The following is a 17,968-nucleotide window of genomic DNA, read 5'->3' as shown; positions in this document are numbered from 1 at the left end:
GGCGGCTGTAAAGCGGGAGAGGACAGCTGCCATAAAGTCATCTGCAGCGGACGGGAACAGCGACTGGTGTACCATGTGTCAGCCAACACACGAGCTCCAGCACTGTGACGAATTTCTCGCGCTGACTGTGAGTGAGAAGGCAGAGTTCGTCGGCAGAAACGGACTGTGCTTTAACTGCCTAGGTCGTGATCACATCAGCGCTACGTGTCCCAGTGATGCACGATGTGACGCGGAGCACTGCGGCAGGCGTCATCACACGCTGTTACACAATGGAGGACGAGTGTTTCCGCTGCGCGATTCCGATGATGGTACGCCGTCATCTGCCAAACATGTCGGCACCGCATCGGCCGAGCCTCGCAGTGATATTATCCTGCAGGTGGTGCCCATCACCGTAAATGGGCCGGCAGGTAGCCGCACCACGAACGCACTCTTCGACCTGGGCAGTCAGGTCACACTGATCACCGACGAACTGTGTGACCGGCTCGGCATCTCGGGGCCCACCGACAAATTGGTGCTGAGTACGCTGAGTGGGACCCAAACGACGACGTCACGACGCGTATCCTTCGCCGTCGAGGCTGTGGGCGGCGACGGCAGGGCACACCGTATACGAAACGCCCAAACGACGCCGACGTTAAACGTGTCAGCCAAGGCCATGGACTGCACAGTAGCAAAGGAGAAATGGCCGCACCTTGCCGACCTGGATCTCCCCAGCGCCACCCACGGCCCAGTGGAGGTGCTCCTGGGAACCGACGTCATCGAACTTATTGTGCCGCGGGAAGTGATCGAGGGACCGACGGGAACGCTGTGCGCCGTAAGGACGCTGTTGGGATGGACGGTGACCGGGCGGGCGTCGGAACGCTCGGTGCTCGATGGTGAACACGTTGTCAATCACGTTCGTGTCAGTGATAAAACGAGTGCAGTCGCTGACCTTCACACCCAGGAATCATCAGAGACGACCCAGTGGTGTCACGCAGCCGAGCCGCCGGGCCCGGCCGACATCTTCAGCAGAGGCGGCCCGGGGACGGACCTCGCCCCCGGCGGACCGTGGATACGAGGTCCAGCTGCGCGGTCCGGCCCGGCCGCCCTCTCCGACGACGAGACGAGGGTGACAGCGTGCGTCACCGAGCGAGCGGAGCCGGTCGTAAACGGCAGTGACTTCTCGTCCTGCCTCATGGACTCCGGCGGCCTGCTCAGAGTCGGTGGCCGTCGCTGGAAGCGGAAGAACACGCAGCCGCAGGATCGCCCCTGGCGACGCCGGCGGCGAGAGTGTCTCCCCGCGCACGCCGACCGCACACTGCATGTCGATCATGGACACGACCGAGGTCAAGGTTGGCGAACTAGTGCGACTGACCGACGTAAACGTACCGTGTGGACACCGGCCGATGGGACGAGCGGAGTGTATGACCCCGGTGTAGGCGGTCGTATCCGCGCCGTGGATGCGACGACTGCCACTGGTCGTTACAGGCGGCCAGTCTCTCGTCTCTACCGTCTCGAGTGCGACGGCGACGAACAGTAAACGGACTCGGAGAGATAATGTGCGGCACGGGGGACGGCTAAAGTGAGTCGTCTACGACCGCACTGTGCCGCCGGCGAGCAGTGTGGAGATCGGAGCGTTTATTAGTGTTCTCTGCGCCCATCATTCGCGGTGCTAACGTGTGTGTGTGCGTGAGAGAGTGAGCCGCTCATTCTGTCCGCTGCGAATGGTCATTTGTGTTGAGTTTTCAGCCATTGGCTATCAGCTGTGAGCCGTGTGACAGTTCTTGGACGCGCTAGTAGTTTACGACCTTAGAGTGTGACATAGCAGTGTTAGATTAATTTATGATGCGCACCGTGTTAGCGCTATTGTACGTCCGCGTTTGTTCGCTTCGCCGCTTCGGTAACGTAATGTGATGTGTGTTGAACGTTGTGCGATGGGCGTTAGTGTGTCGACAATGTGACGGCACTGTCACTGCCGCCAGTGCCTCTCGAGCGAGTGTTCGTAGTTAACGACATGCGTCAGTGCGTGACAGTGACCGGCGGCCGGGACCGCGCCGTCGTATAGTTTTACGACTGGGCGCGTGATTGTTGTCAGGAATGACCTCCGCCCCGGCCAGACTCTGTGTAGTGCGTAATGCGTATTGTATGTGAGTGTATGCATATTGCGCACGGTGTACGGATCGTTGCGAGTGTGTGCGTGCGTACGAGACGCTTGAACGATTGCTCGCTAGTGGTTGGATTTTCCGCGGATGATCGCGAAAAACCGGGCCGGCTATGTTAGCGAGCAAATAGGCATTTTGGATACCTTCGCAAAGACGGCCGGCGCTCGGAGCGCGGCGGTCGGTCCGCCGCGCCACGCCGCTCACATATGTGTCATCTGGCCCCTGTCCTGGTTCTCATGCCCACGTGTTGTGCGTACCACGAGGGCTGAGACGGGACGGGGGCCTGACAGTCTTCGACGGGACTCCACCGGTGCGCGACGGCCCGGTGCACGACGTGGCCGACGTGGCCTTACGTACGACGCGGCCGACGTGGCCCTACGAGAACAATTCAGTGAACCGCATTTGTGACCGCCGTATTTTGTGCATTTTAACCGTTTCCGTTTCATTCAAGAATAGACTTTTCATATATGAACAATAACTTTATGGTCCTCCGGGTGACGAGAGAGAACGAGTACGAAAGCGAGTGAACGATCACGAGCACGCACGAGCATTTCCGTATCGAACGGGTGAACTGAACGATTCTCGCGAACACCAACTTTCTGATTAATCAGATGCCTAAATGCCAGGCTGCGTCACCCTGTTTGGTCAAAAATATAACTTGAAATTTATCGGACATAGCTGACCTTCAAGGTTTGATCTCGAAATACGCAGTGCAACAGTAGCAGCGGAACACCTTCAATTAAGGGAGGGGGGGGGGCACTGCCGACTTTTGGTCTCATTCTTTCTAATGAGAGGCTAATGTTAAAATGGCAGTCACAGGGGGGGGGGCACGATGCCCCAGTGCTCCCCCCGTTCCGCCACCTATGCAGTGCAAGGCTGATATCCGCAGCCTCCCTTCACCAAACATTTGCGGGTGGTCAAACCACTAAATAAAGCTCTATGTTATGCTTATTATCCCCGCCGGCACACACCATTTTGCAACCTCGCGTTTGGCTCCTGATCGAGCTAGAGCTTCGCGGAAAAAGCGAGCGTGTTTCCCGTCACGAGAGAAAGCCGATGATACCCAATTTTAAGGTCCTAAGTCATCGGTTGACCTTCTAGGTCAGGTCAATGACCCAAAAGTCGGTAAAATCGGGACCTGTTAGAAAGTCGTAAAGTGTGGCTGCTATGTGGTTTTCCGGGGTGCTGATCACGAATATCGTGTTAGTTTTGATCATAGATGATGTCTTTAACCCTATTCCTGGCGGGCTCCGCCGGGACAAGAAACTGGCGGGGGGGGGGGGCCGATTCGGCCCCCCCCCCTGAGATCTCGAGAACGAAGCAAGATAGCGACAAGCGGTAAACGGCATCGGATACGCACGGCCAAGATCTACAATTTTTACTAAGGTCATTTTCAGGTCAGGTCAAAGATGACGTCACAGGGGTCGAAAAAGTCAAAATGGCGGCGCTAGATATGGAGAGAGTTTTTCTCGAATAACTTTCGAATTAGTCAAGATAGGAACAAACTAAGGGCATCATCGTGATCCTCTCGTCAATCCGCATCGAATGATATATATGTTGACCTCGAAAGGTCAAGGTCAAAGGTTGACCTCAGGTCACGTGACCTCGAGGTCATCATGTATATCATTCGATGCGTCTTGACGAGCTGAACACAATGAGACCATCCACGCGTCTGTATCTTGTTCCTGTACGGAGTTATTGGCCAAAAACCTTTGGTGACTTTTGATGACGTCACATGACCTCACAGCTGCCCAACAGCAAAACAGACCTCAAGGTAGTGAAGGTTGATCGTATATGAAGTCATGTATGGTATATGGGGCCATTCCGACCCGTTTTAGTGGTAAAAACAGGGAGTTGATTTTTCCCCCATTGACTTATAATGGGGAGGTCGCGAAATTGACCTGACCTTAGGTCACCGATATCAAAATTCCGAGATATACAAATTGCACATACTGGTACCCTAACTAAACCCTGAAGAGAAGAAATTGATCGGTCAAAAACTCTAGCTCTGGCGTGATTGCAAACTTTTCTGAGGTAGGGTCACCAAACCGCCTCTGGTGACCTGACCTGAGGTCAGATCAACTCAAAATTTTCAGACCTGTTGCGTAGAAGCCTTTTAGGAAAAGTCAGAAAATTTGAGCTTCCTAGCTCAACGCGTTTGGGAGAAATAACCAAAAAACCTCAGGGGGGGGGGGCTCCTGAGGCCCCCCGCCAGGAATAGGGTTAAGCATTTAGACCAGTTCCGGTCAGGTCAGGTCAGGTCAACCGGTAGGGGTTGTGACGGGTATTCGTAATACGTGTCAACCGCCTCGGACAGCTTCGTAACATGTTACGAAGGCACCAAAACTACTTCGTAAATGTTCAAATGGTTGCTAAATTCGAATTCAGCTCCAAAAACTAGCCTAGAAACATGTAAAACTCGAAAAAGTGAACCGAGGTCACCCGAGGTCACCAAAGGTCAATGACCTGACCTGACTTTCAGGTGACCTTGACACCCACCCTAATGCATGGGAGCAACATCAAATCACATGTTTGAACGTTTGAAACCACGAAAAGCTTGCAAACGCGCGGATAATGCGGGCCGACATGCGCCGAACCGCGATTTCGGCCAAACATGGTCACAGAAAAGAGGTCACAGGTCAAAGGTCATTGGGGTCAGGGTCATGAAATTTTCAGGGTAGGTGTAAAATTGATCAATGCGATGGTACTGAAAGTTTCGTCGCGATCGGCCGCTTTTTACGCGAGTTATTCGCGAAAAACCTTAGGGGGGGTTGCATCAATCCCCCCCCCCTGTGCCGGCGAGGGTTAAGAGAGATCAAGGTAGATACCAGCTACGAGTATTGTTCTCATTGTCGAGAAAAGAATATGAAACATGGCACCGGCCCATACCTCCCGGGCCATGGCCCATACCTCCCGGTGTATTTTGGTGGATCGAAAAAGCGCATGATTTGTTGAAAGCTATCTCGAGACAAAATAGTCGGTCCCAGGTGCCTAATATGAGGCACACTTTGCAGAAGAAAGGCAATTTCACGTACACAGAGTGAAAAACCGAGTCTAGACACTGCCCACTGGAAGAAAATTGCCTTTTCACAAAACCGGCCCATACCTCCCGGGTCTCCCCTACATGCCTATTGCATTTACTGATTGACACTTTTTGTTACTTGTGATGATCGAATGGCTCTCAAGTTTCAGCAGCGTTTTGATAATCCTGTATGAACAATTTATGATGAATTATTCTAATGTTAATAATTCCAAGGTAAAATCAAGACACCAAAGAATAACGAGAGGCTTTCAGCAGTGCCACTTTTTCTTTTAGGTAAGTAGGTAAGTACTGCAAAGTTGCAGTGGTGAGTGGTGACTTTGCACATTCTGTTATCCGTGATTGATAGACGTTCATTTTGGAATACTTTATATAAAGATAAAAATACAAAGTATTCGATACCCGGATCTCGCTCGTCATGCCCATCACCTTTCTGTCCTGCACCGATCACCATCCACCAAGGGGGTCTATCGCACCGGGGACAGCTCGGTCGGTTAGCCACGCACCCGGCCCGGCGGCTGGCCGGCAGCCGCCGCGCGGCGCGGTAAAGCACGCCCTCCCGGCAGCGCGCTGGCCCCGCCCCGGGCCGCCAGCAGCCAATGAACGGGCGTCGTGCCGGGCGCCGGCAGCAGCGCGAAGTGTGATTTGATCCCGGCTTGGGGCGCCCGGCGGGCGGATTAGCCACGGTGCCGGTGGGGGTGTGAGGTGCGACCCAGCCGCCACTGTGAGCCGAAATGGGTGACTGGAGCGGTCTGAGCCCGCGCGCCAGGGCGTTTTCCGTGGCGGCACTACTGCAGCTCTCGGAAGCTGCCGGTCACGCAGGCCGAGCGTCTCGGCGATCAGAGACGACTGAAAACGATGGCAGTTCAGGTGAGCCAGCGATCATAGAGTGTCCTATTTGATTAGCTGTTGTTTAAAGCTGACACAGGGGCGCGGGAACTACTTTCCGACTGTGGGGGCACACCATAATAGAGATTAACCTAGGGTACCCCCAAATCTAGTTTTCTCACCGGTTTTAGGCCACTTATTTTTCACCCCTCGGCTTTTTCAACAAAAAAAGAAAACATTTGCAAAAAAAAGTGTGGTAATCCGTCTCAAAGCTGTGGGGGCACCGCCCCCACGGCCCCAGAGTTGGGGGGGCAAGCTGCCCCCACTGCCCCCCCGGCTCCCGCGCCTATGAGCTGACAAATGATGTAAACCGACTGATGGCAGCTAAAAAGCGTCTGGTGTTTATTTGAGGAAGATAAAAATGACAGCTGACCGTTCAAAAGTGCCCAATATGATATCTATAAAACGAATGTGACCAAGGAACATCTACATATTGTTCGAACGCAAGTGAACTTGTATATTTGTATATTTTGAATGTAATTTGGAATGCAAGTAGGTACCTAAAAGGCTTAAGATGCACAAACGACTTTCACCGGACCTATTAAATTTCTATATACCGGGGGTAGGTGGGTACGATCCCCCCCCCCCCACCGTTTCGCCCGTAATTGAGTTAGAGACTCGCAGAAAAACACACGTGTGCATCTTTACGAGACGCAGCGAGTAGTGCCCAGTTTTAGGGTCTCGGGTCAACCGGCGGTGACCCCTGAGGCCGGGTCAAGTGTCAAAAGATACGGGTTCGGTTACTGGTAAAGAATTTCGCCAAAAATGGTCGCAGAGCCATTAATTCGACACCATTGTATTTTTCTAGTTCAGGCGCGACGATTGATAACGTTTTGATTCGATAGGGTTAAGTTAAGTTCTTGACCTCGGGTCAAGGTCAGAGCCACTCATGTCACGAAACTAGCCAAAGGGGTTCATAACGCATATCATCTGATTTTGCAGGATTCTTGAGTCCATTAGCCCTCGCCCGCACATGGGGGGGGTGGTTGCCACCCCCCAGGTAGTCTTTCTGCTCTGCACTCAACATTTTTAGAGTTAGAAGGCTGATTTTTCGTATAACTGCTCCTCTATCCTTTCTTGATGTCCACTGAAAATTTCAAGTTTCTGTGATTTTTGGTTTCGGAGATATGACCCTATTTTTCAGGTCATGTCATGACCCAAATGGTCAATTCTCAACATCTTGCGTTTGCCATGGGCCTTATGAGCTTTTGACACCCTGATTTCGGCCTTTTTTGCCAGTCTTACTTCCTACCTATCATGGAACATGTTGTTTGATGATGTAAAGGGGTCAAGGTCAGGGTCAAGGTCAACCTAGGTCACCTAAGATAATTGCGTTTTAGGCAAGCTGAATTTACTTTTTTTGAAGTTTTTTGACTGCATTTTTGGTAAAAGCTTCTCAGATCATGATTTCATGTAATATGGACCCAAAAACAATCGGTGCACACATCAGTATACACACAGACACACACAGACATACAAACACATATAATTGACCTTGACCTAACTTGACCTGAAATGACCTCAGCAGCAAAATTCTGGTCGGGTAGTGTGACAAAGAGGTTCTAGCTGGCTTGGCACCAGAAAACAGCATCGTCATCGGTATTTGATAAGCAGCACACTTGATATCCAACGGTGACCCAAAACAGCAACATTTTTTAGTTTGACCTGACCTGGAAGGTCAATGACTGACCTGAGAAGGTAAAACTGCGTATCATTGGATTCGTCTCTTCCCAAAAAATCTTTTTGGTCTTTACTGCTAAGCTCTATCTCCAACAGGAACGAAATGGCGCGGGGGGGGTGGCAACCACCCCCCCCCCCATGTGCGTTCTAGGATGGGAAAATGGCATGTGCGGGCGAGGGTTAGTGGCTTTTCCGACTTGCTAGCCGTATTTGGTCGGGAGTTATTGACCAAAAACTTCTATGAACTTAGTGACGTCATAAACGATGTCATGCAAGGTCAGCGATGCAAAAGTGAAGCATCGGACCTTGTAAGGAGTGCATGAAATCCCGATGTCATGTGCTTCAGTTAGTTTTAGATCATTCCCAATGCAAAAATATAGTTTCCATATTTTCTCCGATTTTCTCCATTGACTTATATTGGTGAGGTTACGTGAACGACCTGACCTCAGGTGAGCTTCAGGAAAAATCCGAGATAATTAAGCTGTGAGACCTCTGGAGCAGTAGCGACGGAACACCTTCAATTTAGGGGGGGGGGGGGCGCTGCCGACTTCTGGTCTCATTCTTTCCATGCAACGCCCATAGGACTAATATTAAAATACCCAAATCAAAGGGGGCACGGTGCCCGGTGCCCTCCCCGTTCCGCCCCCTATGTTCTGGAGATGTTAGGTCCTATAAGCTTCATCTCTCCATGAAAGTTTCCCTGGCATTGCAATTGAGGGCGTTGCGAAGTTGCGACATTTTAGGACCGTGCAGAGGTTCATTTATGAAGTCATAAATAAGCCAGTGACCTGACCTGACCTGAACATGCGGTTAATATCGTAAATTCCAACTTGAATCAAGAGTCATGTATGTAAATTGTCAGCTCTCTGTCCCCAGCGTGTTCCGAGCAAGTGCGAAAAAACGTATAGGGGCAGCACCCCTTCCCTTCGGCCGCGAGGGGAAGGACCACAACTACAAACGTTAGTGCAATAGCAAATTTTGATGGGCTTTCTCATTCCTAGCCAGAGGTGGAGATATCGGGGGGGGGGGTCGGGAGTCAGGACCCCCCTGAAAACGAATTACTGCTATGTTAGTCAATGGTACTGCATCCAGCCCGCCTCCATCTGCCCAGCCTGGACCCCCCCCCCTGAAATTTTGACAGATCTCCACTGATTTATTTCACGCTTATATCGTATCACTTGTCGGAAGTTGGAACATGGAGTTACCAGTGCAGTAGCAGGAGCCTGGGAGTTGGTTTGAGTCGCTACTGAACCCCGTACGGCTGGAACAGACATGAAATGACTATGAAATGGCACGGCTGTCATGAAATGGCTATTCCAATTTCCAATATATTATAAATCGCTTGCATCAAGCGCGTGCACCTCAGTGCCTGCAACTTTTTTTTCATATAAAGCGGCTGAAATGACCGTGCACGCCACTGTAATTCACCCTCACGTATTGAAAACGTACAAAATAATTGCACCCGAACTTTACATGAATCCAGAACGCAACTGGCACGCCGACAGGATGTCAATTGAGCAATTTAAGAGTAACAGCGAATATGCTCATTCTGAGTCTGGTTCTCGAACACGACGAGACCGACTGCTTTCAAATGTTTCTTTTAAAGTGGCATCCCACCTTTACTTTGAGTTGAAATTGCCAGCTTGAGTTCCCTGGCTCGGGCTGGGCACAGGCAATTTCGATAAGTGCCTTAATTCGGTAATATTTGATATCAGAGTCTGTAGCACATACTAAGGGGTTAGCACATTTGAATGGCCTCTTATACATTTGGACGGAATCGCAGAATTAACGTATTTCAAACCTTTTACTAAAACAACTTTGGTTAAAAAGATGGACAATAGGTATAGCTCTACATGGCTATACAATAAAGGTAAACGCAGCACACGTGCGATATCCTTCGCACTTTACGGGATTCCAAACTATTGCTTTCAAATTCAAGTTTGCGCAAAGGAAAGCATTTATGACGCCATATGAACTTGATAAATAATACAGAACAGACCGAAAATAATAAAGCCTTACGTCATCAAGGCTTAAGTGTCTTCGAGCTTACTTAATTACGCTCGATAACAGTTTTTAAGTTTTCATGGGAAAGCTTTGCTTTTTTACGTTTCTCATGAACAGCTAAGCATTTTATCTGCTGTTTTGTTTTTGTGAATGGAATAGCCATTTTTGATTAGCGAATAACAAAATGGCCACCGGAGTGGCTTATTTTAACAACCGCAAAAAGAGCTATGGCACGCGCAGTTGAACGGGGTGCAGGGGCGAATTTCGCCAACTTCTCCTGTTTTTCGCAAATGAACCATGCCGTAATATTCTATTGACGTTTAAGTTTCAGTACCTGCCTAAAATTAAACTGCACATTTTACCGTGAAAGCGATAACTAAATCGGTCCACAACTTTTCTACTAACACGGGTGTACCGTGTAAAGTCAAACATTTTGCCCGCAGAAGCGCGTCGGCCGGCGCCGGCTGCTACTCGCCGCCTGGCTGATAGACTGTGCAGGTGCCGGACGGTTCCGTCCTGCCAGTCCCGCTGCCAGTACCGCTTCGCGTCAAAATATCTGTGAAGGCTTAGAAATGTAGTGTAAAGGTAATGTTATGGTCACATATATGCGAAAATCAGCCGGTAGAATTGTGGGTTACGACTTACGAGGATGATAAACATAAAAATGTGTCTGAACGGCTTCCCGCGTTGGCTGATCCCCACCTCAACCGGAGGGCATTTTACTCTTAGCCAGGGGCGGCGCCACGGGTTTTCGATAGGGGGGGGGGGGCGGGGACCGAAAATCGAAAATCCCAAAAGTAGATACTGATCGTGTATGCAAAAAAAAAACGAGGCACGTAACGCCGCGAAACTTGGCAAGGCCCAAAACACATCGAATGGTGCATCCCGTTTCCAAACTTATCCTAGGACACCTAAGATCGATCACCTTTTCAAGCATCCTTGCCTCTTAATCAAAATTTGCAGTCTTGCCAACTCAAAGCTGGTTTCCTACAAGCTGCGAATTGCTTAGGTATGAGTAGCAGTGCTAGCTATTCTTACGTTTCGTACTTTCAAATTTTCGATCTTACGTCTGGTCAGCTTCAGGGCTTCACCATCATATAGTCATGGAGGAAAAGTGGGAATGTCTTCTGCTCTGACAAGTGCGCCAAAACTGCAATATAATTTCAGAATCATGACATCACCACCTGATCCATATGCAACGGGCAGGGTGCAGCTAATGGCTAGCCGTCAGTGGTCATGTCATCGGTGGTCACTCAAAAGGCCATGCTAGGTCATGGAAGGTCACCAGCCGTTTTTTTTTTCAACTTCTAGCCATTTATTTGATCATTTGACCACCATTAACCACGCAAAACAAACGCACACAAACATTACATACAAAATTACAACATAATATGACACACATAGCTTAACAGCTTTACTAACAGACCTTTTAACAAAAAACACAAAACACAAAACCAAACAAAGCAAAAAAGAAAAGAAAAAAATAAGCAAACGAACCCAAATAAAAGTGACGACATACGTAAGCAGTTCGGATCAACTAATAACGGCATTCGTGACCCTCCACAGGGCATCATATCTATCCATTTTGTCATTTATTTGCGCCACATGCTTTTCCATAAGACTGTACTGTTGCAGCGTGCTGATAAAGGTCTGGAAGGTTACCGGTCGGTTACTAACTCTACAATTCCAAATATACTGTTTGGCTACCAAAATCAGTAGATTTAAGCGATCAACAAAGTGAGCTTCGCCTTCGACCCCGCATATTATCTGTTGTAGAGACAGCTCCTCTCTTACCCTGAATCTGTCCTTCAACTGACGCCAGAAACTCGCCACTACCTGACAATGCCAAAAAAGATGTCCAATAGATTCTTGATACATTGGACAACTCCGACACTTGTTTGTTTCACTTAGGCCATACATATACAGACGCTTATTCGTGGGTAAGAAACGATGTAAACACTGATATTGCAACCATCTTAACTTTCGATCTTCACTAATTGCGTACACAAAGTTAAATGCTCTATCCCAATCATAAGTTGCTGGTAACCCCAGTTCTTCCTGCCACTTAATGCATGCAATCGGCTTCGCCTGATTTTCTCTGATAATTTTCAGATACGCCCATCTTACTACTTTCTTTGTTTCTAATAGTTCTTGCGTGACCTTATTTCTGACCCTTGTGATAGGCTCCTCTACGTTCAGCAGTTCACGCCAATTCTCGGGGATTGTCCTAATCAACGATTGACATGGTAATGGGTGTAAGTCGTACTTTAATGCCAACTCATTTGCAGACAACATTCGATGTCTATCGTAATCGTACAAATCGCTCACTTTGACCATTCCCTTAGCAATGTATACACTTCTCCTTATCCCCTGAATTTTCTCTATTCGTATATTTCTATTGAACCATATCACTTCATTAAGCACATCGCCAGCTGTTAGGGATTCTTTTGTAGCTACTTCTCGCCAGGCTAATACGGTTTCTCTCCAAAAACTATTACTCACGCGCCCCTGTACCTGTCTTAGGTCAGGGTTGCATTGGAATATACTGACATCGCCGTTAACCGTCAAAACTGGGCTTATAACCTTTTTCCAACTAGAAACATTATCTTTGTCGAGATATCGTTTGACCCATCCAATCTTCAGACTTTTTACTACCGTCAAAACATCTGGCACCTTTAGGCCTCCTTTTTTGTATTCCATTTTGAGAACTTCTTTCTTAACCCTAGCTCTTTTCTTGCTCCAAATGAACTGGAAAATAATATCATCTATACGTTTGATCATATCGGCTCTTGGTTGTGGGAGTACAGACATTACGTAAATTAATTGCGACAATGCGACAGATTTGACCAAATGGATCTTGCCATATGGCGTCAATCCTCTTTGCAGCCACGGGTTAAGACGTTGTTGCAATTTATCAATCTTATTTGTATAATTTTTCTGCAAGATATCCTCCTGGAGTTCGGTATCAATTAGCAAGCCTAAAATCTCGATCGGCTCCCTCGTCCATTTCAAGCCAATTTCTTCGCAAATGAAGTCTTTTGTCTGTGATTCATTGCCAATCCACGTGCAGTGGGTTTTATGTTTATTTAACTTCAATCCAGACACTGCTTCAAAACTATCGAAGGTCGCTATACACTGTCTGAGTGAGTTCGTTGTTCCGTCCAAAAATACCGTAAGATCATCAGCGTAAGCTGTAACCTTCACAGTGATGGAGCCCGACAGGTCCACCCCCTTGACCTCATCGTTATTTCGTAATGTGCGAATGAGGGGCTCTATACACAACAAAAACAGGTAACAACTCAGTGGGCAGCCTTGCCGTAGTCCCCTTTTAATCACATACGGCTCAGACAAAAAGCCGTTTACTTGGACTCTAGCCGTAGGGTAATGTTCAGGCAGATCGGTATACAGTATATCTATCCACTTTTGGAAATTTGGTCCAAACCCGTTCCTTCGAACTACCTCTTTGAGATAAGACCAGCTCACGCTATCGTACGCTTTTTGCATATCACATGCCAAGAGTAAAGCAGAAATCTTATTCTCTTTACACTGTTGTATAGTATCCAGAATTAATCTGACATTTTCACCAATGTATCTCCCTTGTATAAACCCAGTTTGGTCTTCATGAATCAAGTCCTTAATCACATTCCTCACCCGTAAAGCAATCGCTTTCGTTATTAATTTGTAAAGAACATTTAATAGACTGATCGGTCTTAGATTTTCAACGTGCCTCCTATCTTTACCTCTCTTCGGGATCAGTATAGTTATACTTTTTTTCATCTCTCCGGGCATTTTACCTGTATCTAAGATCTCGTTTACGGCTTGTGTAATCAAAACCCTGAATTCTGACCAGAACGTTTTAAAAAATTCAGCAGTATACCCGCATGGTCCCGGAGAGCTACCATTCTTCATTGAAAACAGTGCTTGCTCTAACTCCCTCGAATCAAAACGACTTTCACACCCGTCCCGTTGTCTCTCTGACAGTGAGGCAGTGTCGTTCAAAAAATTGGTGTAGCACTGCTCAACGTGCTCCGAATCATAAAGCTTTGCAAAAAATGTCCGGCATTCCTGCAATATTTCATCCCGGTCTACGGTGACTTCTCCTCTCTTTGTGCCATAATTTGACATGACCATAGCTTTACAAACGTTATGTGCAGCACTTCTCACAGGCAAACCATGAAAGTATTTCGTACCTCGCTCTGCGTGCATACGCCACCGAATTTTCGCGTTCCACATGTTTTTATCAGTCATTTTGCTTACCAGACTTTCCAGCTGAGCTCTTTTCAGTTCTAACCTATCCTTATCATCCTCATCTAAAGTATCTAAATTGCTCATGTAGTTTATCTCTTCATCGAGCTGCTTAAACTCTTGCTCTCTCTGCTTTTTTTGGGTGGCTGCATACTTAATAATATCACCTCGTAAAACGCATAAAGTTGTCTCCAGTAACAAAGTTCTGGGAGTGCCTATCGTGTCATTGTCCGCAATTATCATCGGTACTCGTGCTTTAACCATATCTTGAAATTGTCTGTCTTTAATGAGATCTCTTTTACACTTCCAGTAAGATTTTCCTATCTCGCTTCCCGTAACCTGCATCTCCAACACAACCATTCTATGATCTGCCAAAAAACCGTCAACTATTCTCGCTTCCGTTTTACCATCCCCATACAACACTGATTCACTCACAAGGAAAAAATCTATCCGAGACCTGCTTCTACCATTTTGACGAATGTATGTGTAATCACGTTTAAATGGATTTTGCTCCCTCCATATGTCTATAACATTATATTCATTCATAATTTGCTCGACAGCTCTTTTGCAACGATCATTATTAGAAACATCCCTACCGGAGGTTTTTCTATCTAAGTTCCTGTCAAATCCAAAATTAAAGTCACCCCCTATTACTAATTCATCGATTTGATGTTCGTTCAATTTTGCGTGCAAATTCTCATAAAACTTCGGATCATCGATGTTTGGTCCATATAGGGTCACTAAAGTCATAGATACACCTTGAGTCTCTATGTCTACTATGAGATACCTTCCGTTGGGATCTGCTTCTACAAGTTTCATCTGTATGGCTGCCCCCGGTCTCAGTAAAATGCACACACCCCTGCTCCTTATGTCGCCGTGTGCAAAATATCCATCTCCCCCCCATTCGTTTAACCACCTTGCAGAATCTCTCTCCTCTGAATGAGTTTCTTGTAGCATGTATATGTCTGCATTTTTCTTTTTGAGCCAGGTAAACATCTTTCGCCTATTTGGTCCTCTTTCATGTGTCCTCAATCCATTCACATTTAACGATACTACTTTAAGCATTTTGAGTTTAATTTATTTTTCCCTTAACCTTCCAGACCTCCTATCGCCGCCCGTAAGTTGTCGTATTATCATCTCGATGCCCTCCGAAGTCAGGCAAGGGCAATGATATAGCGCTATACCACCGTCGTCGCCGGCCTGAGAGCAATTCGTCAAACAAAAAGTATCCCTGGTACTACGCGCACGTTGTGCCGTTATATCCGTAGGCCTTATGCGTGACATACATGATCCGATTGAAATAACACAAAACAAAAATGCAAACACTTTCACTAACCGCAGAAAAAATCCCGACATCGCGAGACCGTGCCCGTGGGCCGGTTACCCGAAAGGCCCAAACATCTTGTACCAGAACCCCCAATGTAGAAACACAAGTCGCGAGCTAACAGTGTAAGAAATCTCGTCGTAATCCACACCATCCTTATGTTTGGTGTTATCCTTAAGTGCGCCAAAACTGCAATATAATTTCAGAATCATGACATCACCACCTGATCCATATGCAACGGGCAGGGTGCAGCTAATGGCTAGCCGTCAGTGGTCATGTCATCGGTGGTCACTCAAAAGGCCATGCTAGGTCATGGAAGGTCACCAGCCGTTATTTGATCACACTTTCTGATGGATTTTACTTGCCAAGAGCTTCGCGGGAAAAACGAGCGCATGCACCGTTGAAAAAAAAAAATTGAGTGAAAGGGTCTCAGGTCCGGCGACCTCTGCAGGTGAAATGCCCCAGGGTATAGGATTCCGGTCCTTGTTGATTAACTTCGTCAAAAATGGCAGTAGAGCTGTGATGTCGGCACCATTGTGTTCGTCATGATCGAGCTGGCACGACCTGCATCGTTCTCATATTCACCCTCCAATCGTAACAACTACAGCAGGGATTGCCAAATGGCGGGGCACCCCCTTTGGGAGGTAATGAAGGTCATCCTGGAAACCTCATCCCGAATCTCTTTAGCATTAGTGGCTCTCCTTATGGAACAGGTTTCTTGACTGGTCTGTTTCACCCCAGAATTCAAAGACTAGTCAAGGTAAAACCGAGCGCACCACAGTGAGCACAATTTGACAAGCTGGCGTATCTCAATTTTCATGTAGAACCTTTCACGCATCACGGACCTAAAACCCTTTCGTGCACTCATGCAAAAGCAACTGCCATGTTTCAACAGCTGGTAATGGCATTTTTACAGCCGCTGACGTAAGAAGGGGAGGGATGGGGGGCTCGATTAGACCCCCAGCCGTTCGGCCGCCGACCGAACTTAGTTTTGCAGAAAAAATGAGTGCTATCGAACCCCTTGACGAGAGGGAGCCGATGCTATATCCAATTATAAGGTCTTGGGCTACTGCGTGCTTTTTTGATCCTGCCTGTGATCTATCCGAACACTTCTCCCCACAAGTGCTGGGGTTAAATGGCATAGATTTCAAATGGTTCCTGTGGTAGAACTGCCATGCTTGAATTTGACTAAATAGGAATGGAAAATTTTCCATATAGTAACGGAAATCTATGGAATTTCAGTGAACTTGGTTTTATCGGCAATGGGGTCTGGCACTTGGCAGTGGGGTGGGGAGGTAATAAGTAATAACCCTGCCTGGCGCCCCAAAAAGGGGGCACGATCCCCGAGGCCCTGCCGATCACCTTATAACTACTGCAGGCATCACAGCTCCACACCTTTTGCAGATGGCCAGGACCCCCTGCGATGCATCCCAACAGCAATCTTTATTCAGAACCTGCCTTGATTAACCAACGATGCATTAAATGCGACGGATAGCTCTATAATGCATTATTATCAACTATTGAACGGGCCTCGCCGATAGGGGGGTACTGTACCCCCTAACTTTCGATAGCGGGGGACCTGTCCCCCCGTCCCCCCCCCCCCCCGGTGGCGCCGCCCATGCGTCTTGGCAGAGTGATTGGACTGAATAGAAATTCGTAATGTATTTTGAAAAATTATGTGCTGTCGTTTAGTGAAATAAATAAGAAAACTGGCCGGTAGCGGGTAGCTTTTTGAGTTATGGGAGTGTAAACAAAAAATAGTTAGTCCCTCTTGTGGTAAACTTTACCTTATTTGTCCTCATTTGACATTGACGATTTTGATCTGATGTCATGAAATTAACGCACAGTCGAGTTCCCCACCACCCCCACCCACCCCTTGAATTTAGTCTTTTTAGCTTCCATAGTAGTTAAGATCTTAGGGGAAGGGCGACATTCACCCCCTTTCCACTGGGAGAAGTTCTCGGAACCCTTCCACTGCGCGTGATAATTTGCAATCATAAATCTGGGATGACAACCGTCTACAGAACTCTAGTGTGTCCCATGTCGACCAAGATATTTATTTTGCAATTGCTCCTTTATCAACAGTGCCGTTTTTGAACTGCCTTTTTATTTCTTTGGTTGTTTTCATATGTTATGCCCATATTTTGATCGACCGAGGCCATTGCAGGGCCGACAGGATATTAAGGGTTAGGGTAGGGGACTTTGGTCTGGGTGAATACCATCATGCTGCATGATGGTAGTGCTGAATTCATGCATCACAATGGTTTAGCCCATTCCGTGGAACAGGCCACACAGCCGTATAAACGGTCGTCCCACCGCACAGGAGCCTGCTCCGATCACGATGGGGTTACCCGAGATCCAGAGAAGGATGTACGATATCTGGAATCGGCACCCTCCACGTGCGCACGTGCAAAATGGAACCAAAGTGACTTTTTACGGCATCTCACCAACTGGTCCCTAACCGCTTACCAAATTTGAGCGCAATCGGCCCAGCCGTTCTCGAGATCTGGAGACGCCCCCTGCGCGTGCGCACATGCAGTAGCACCCTAACCGTAAACACGGGAATGCAATGCCTGGCGCAATGCAAATGCTATATCTACATGCCCAAGTTTTAGCGAAATCGCCCCAGTAATTCCCGAGTTATTATAA

The 17,968-nt window shown here is 47.8% G+C and overlaps 1 protein-coding gene across 1 annotated transcript in view; it reads left to right on the top strand.

Moving 5' to 3' along the window:
* Positions 1 to 5,864: 5,864 nt before the first annotated feature.
* The window catches only part of LOC122373577 (optomotor-blind protein-like), a 63,234-nt gene continuing 51,130 nt past the window's right edge, over positions 5,865 to 17,968 (top strand). The window contains exon 1 of the mRNA XM_043351791.1: positions 5,865 to 6,048. Coding sequence (XP_043207726.1) covers positions 5,913 to 6,048 — 136 coding nt within the window. The 5' untranslated portion in view covers positions 5,865 to 5,912. The remainder of the gene's footprint in view (positions 6,049 to 17,968) is intronic.

The sequence above is a fragment of the Amphibalanus amphitrite genome, unplaced genomic scaffold, assembly GCF_019059575.1.
Source record: "Amphibalanus amphitrite isolate SeventyFive unplaced genomic scaffold, NRLGWU_Aamphi_draft 001518F_arrow, whole genome shotgun sequence".
In the NCBI taxonomy this organism is placed as follows: domain Eukaryota; kingdom Metazoa; phylum Arthropoda; class Thecostraca; order Balanomorpha; family Balanidae; genus Amphibalanus; species Amphibalanus amphitrite.
Note: the sequence above shows the minus strand (reverse complement) of the source record. Positions and strands in the feature narration are given on the sequence as shown.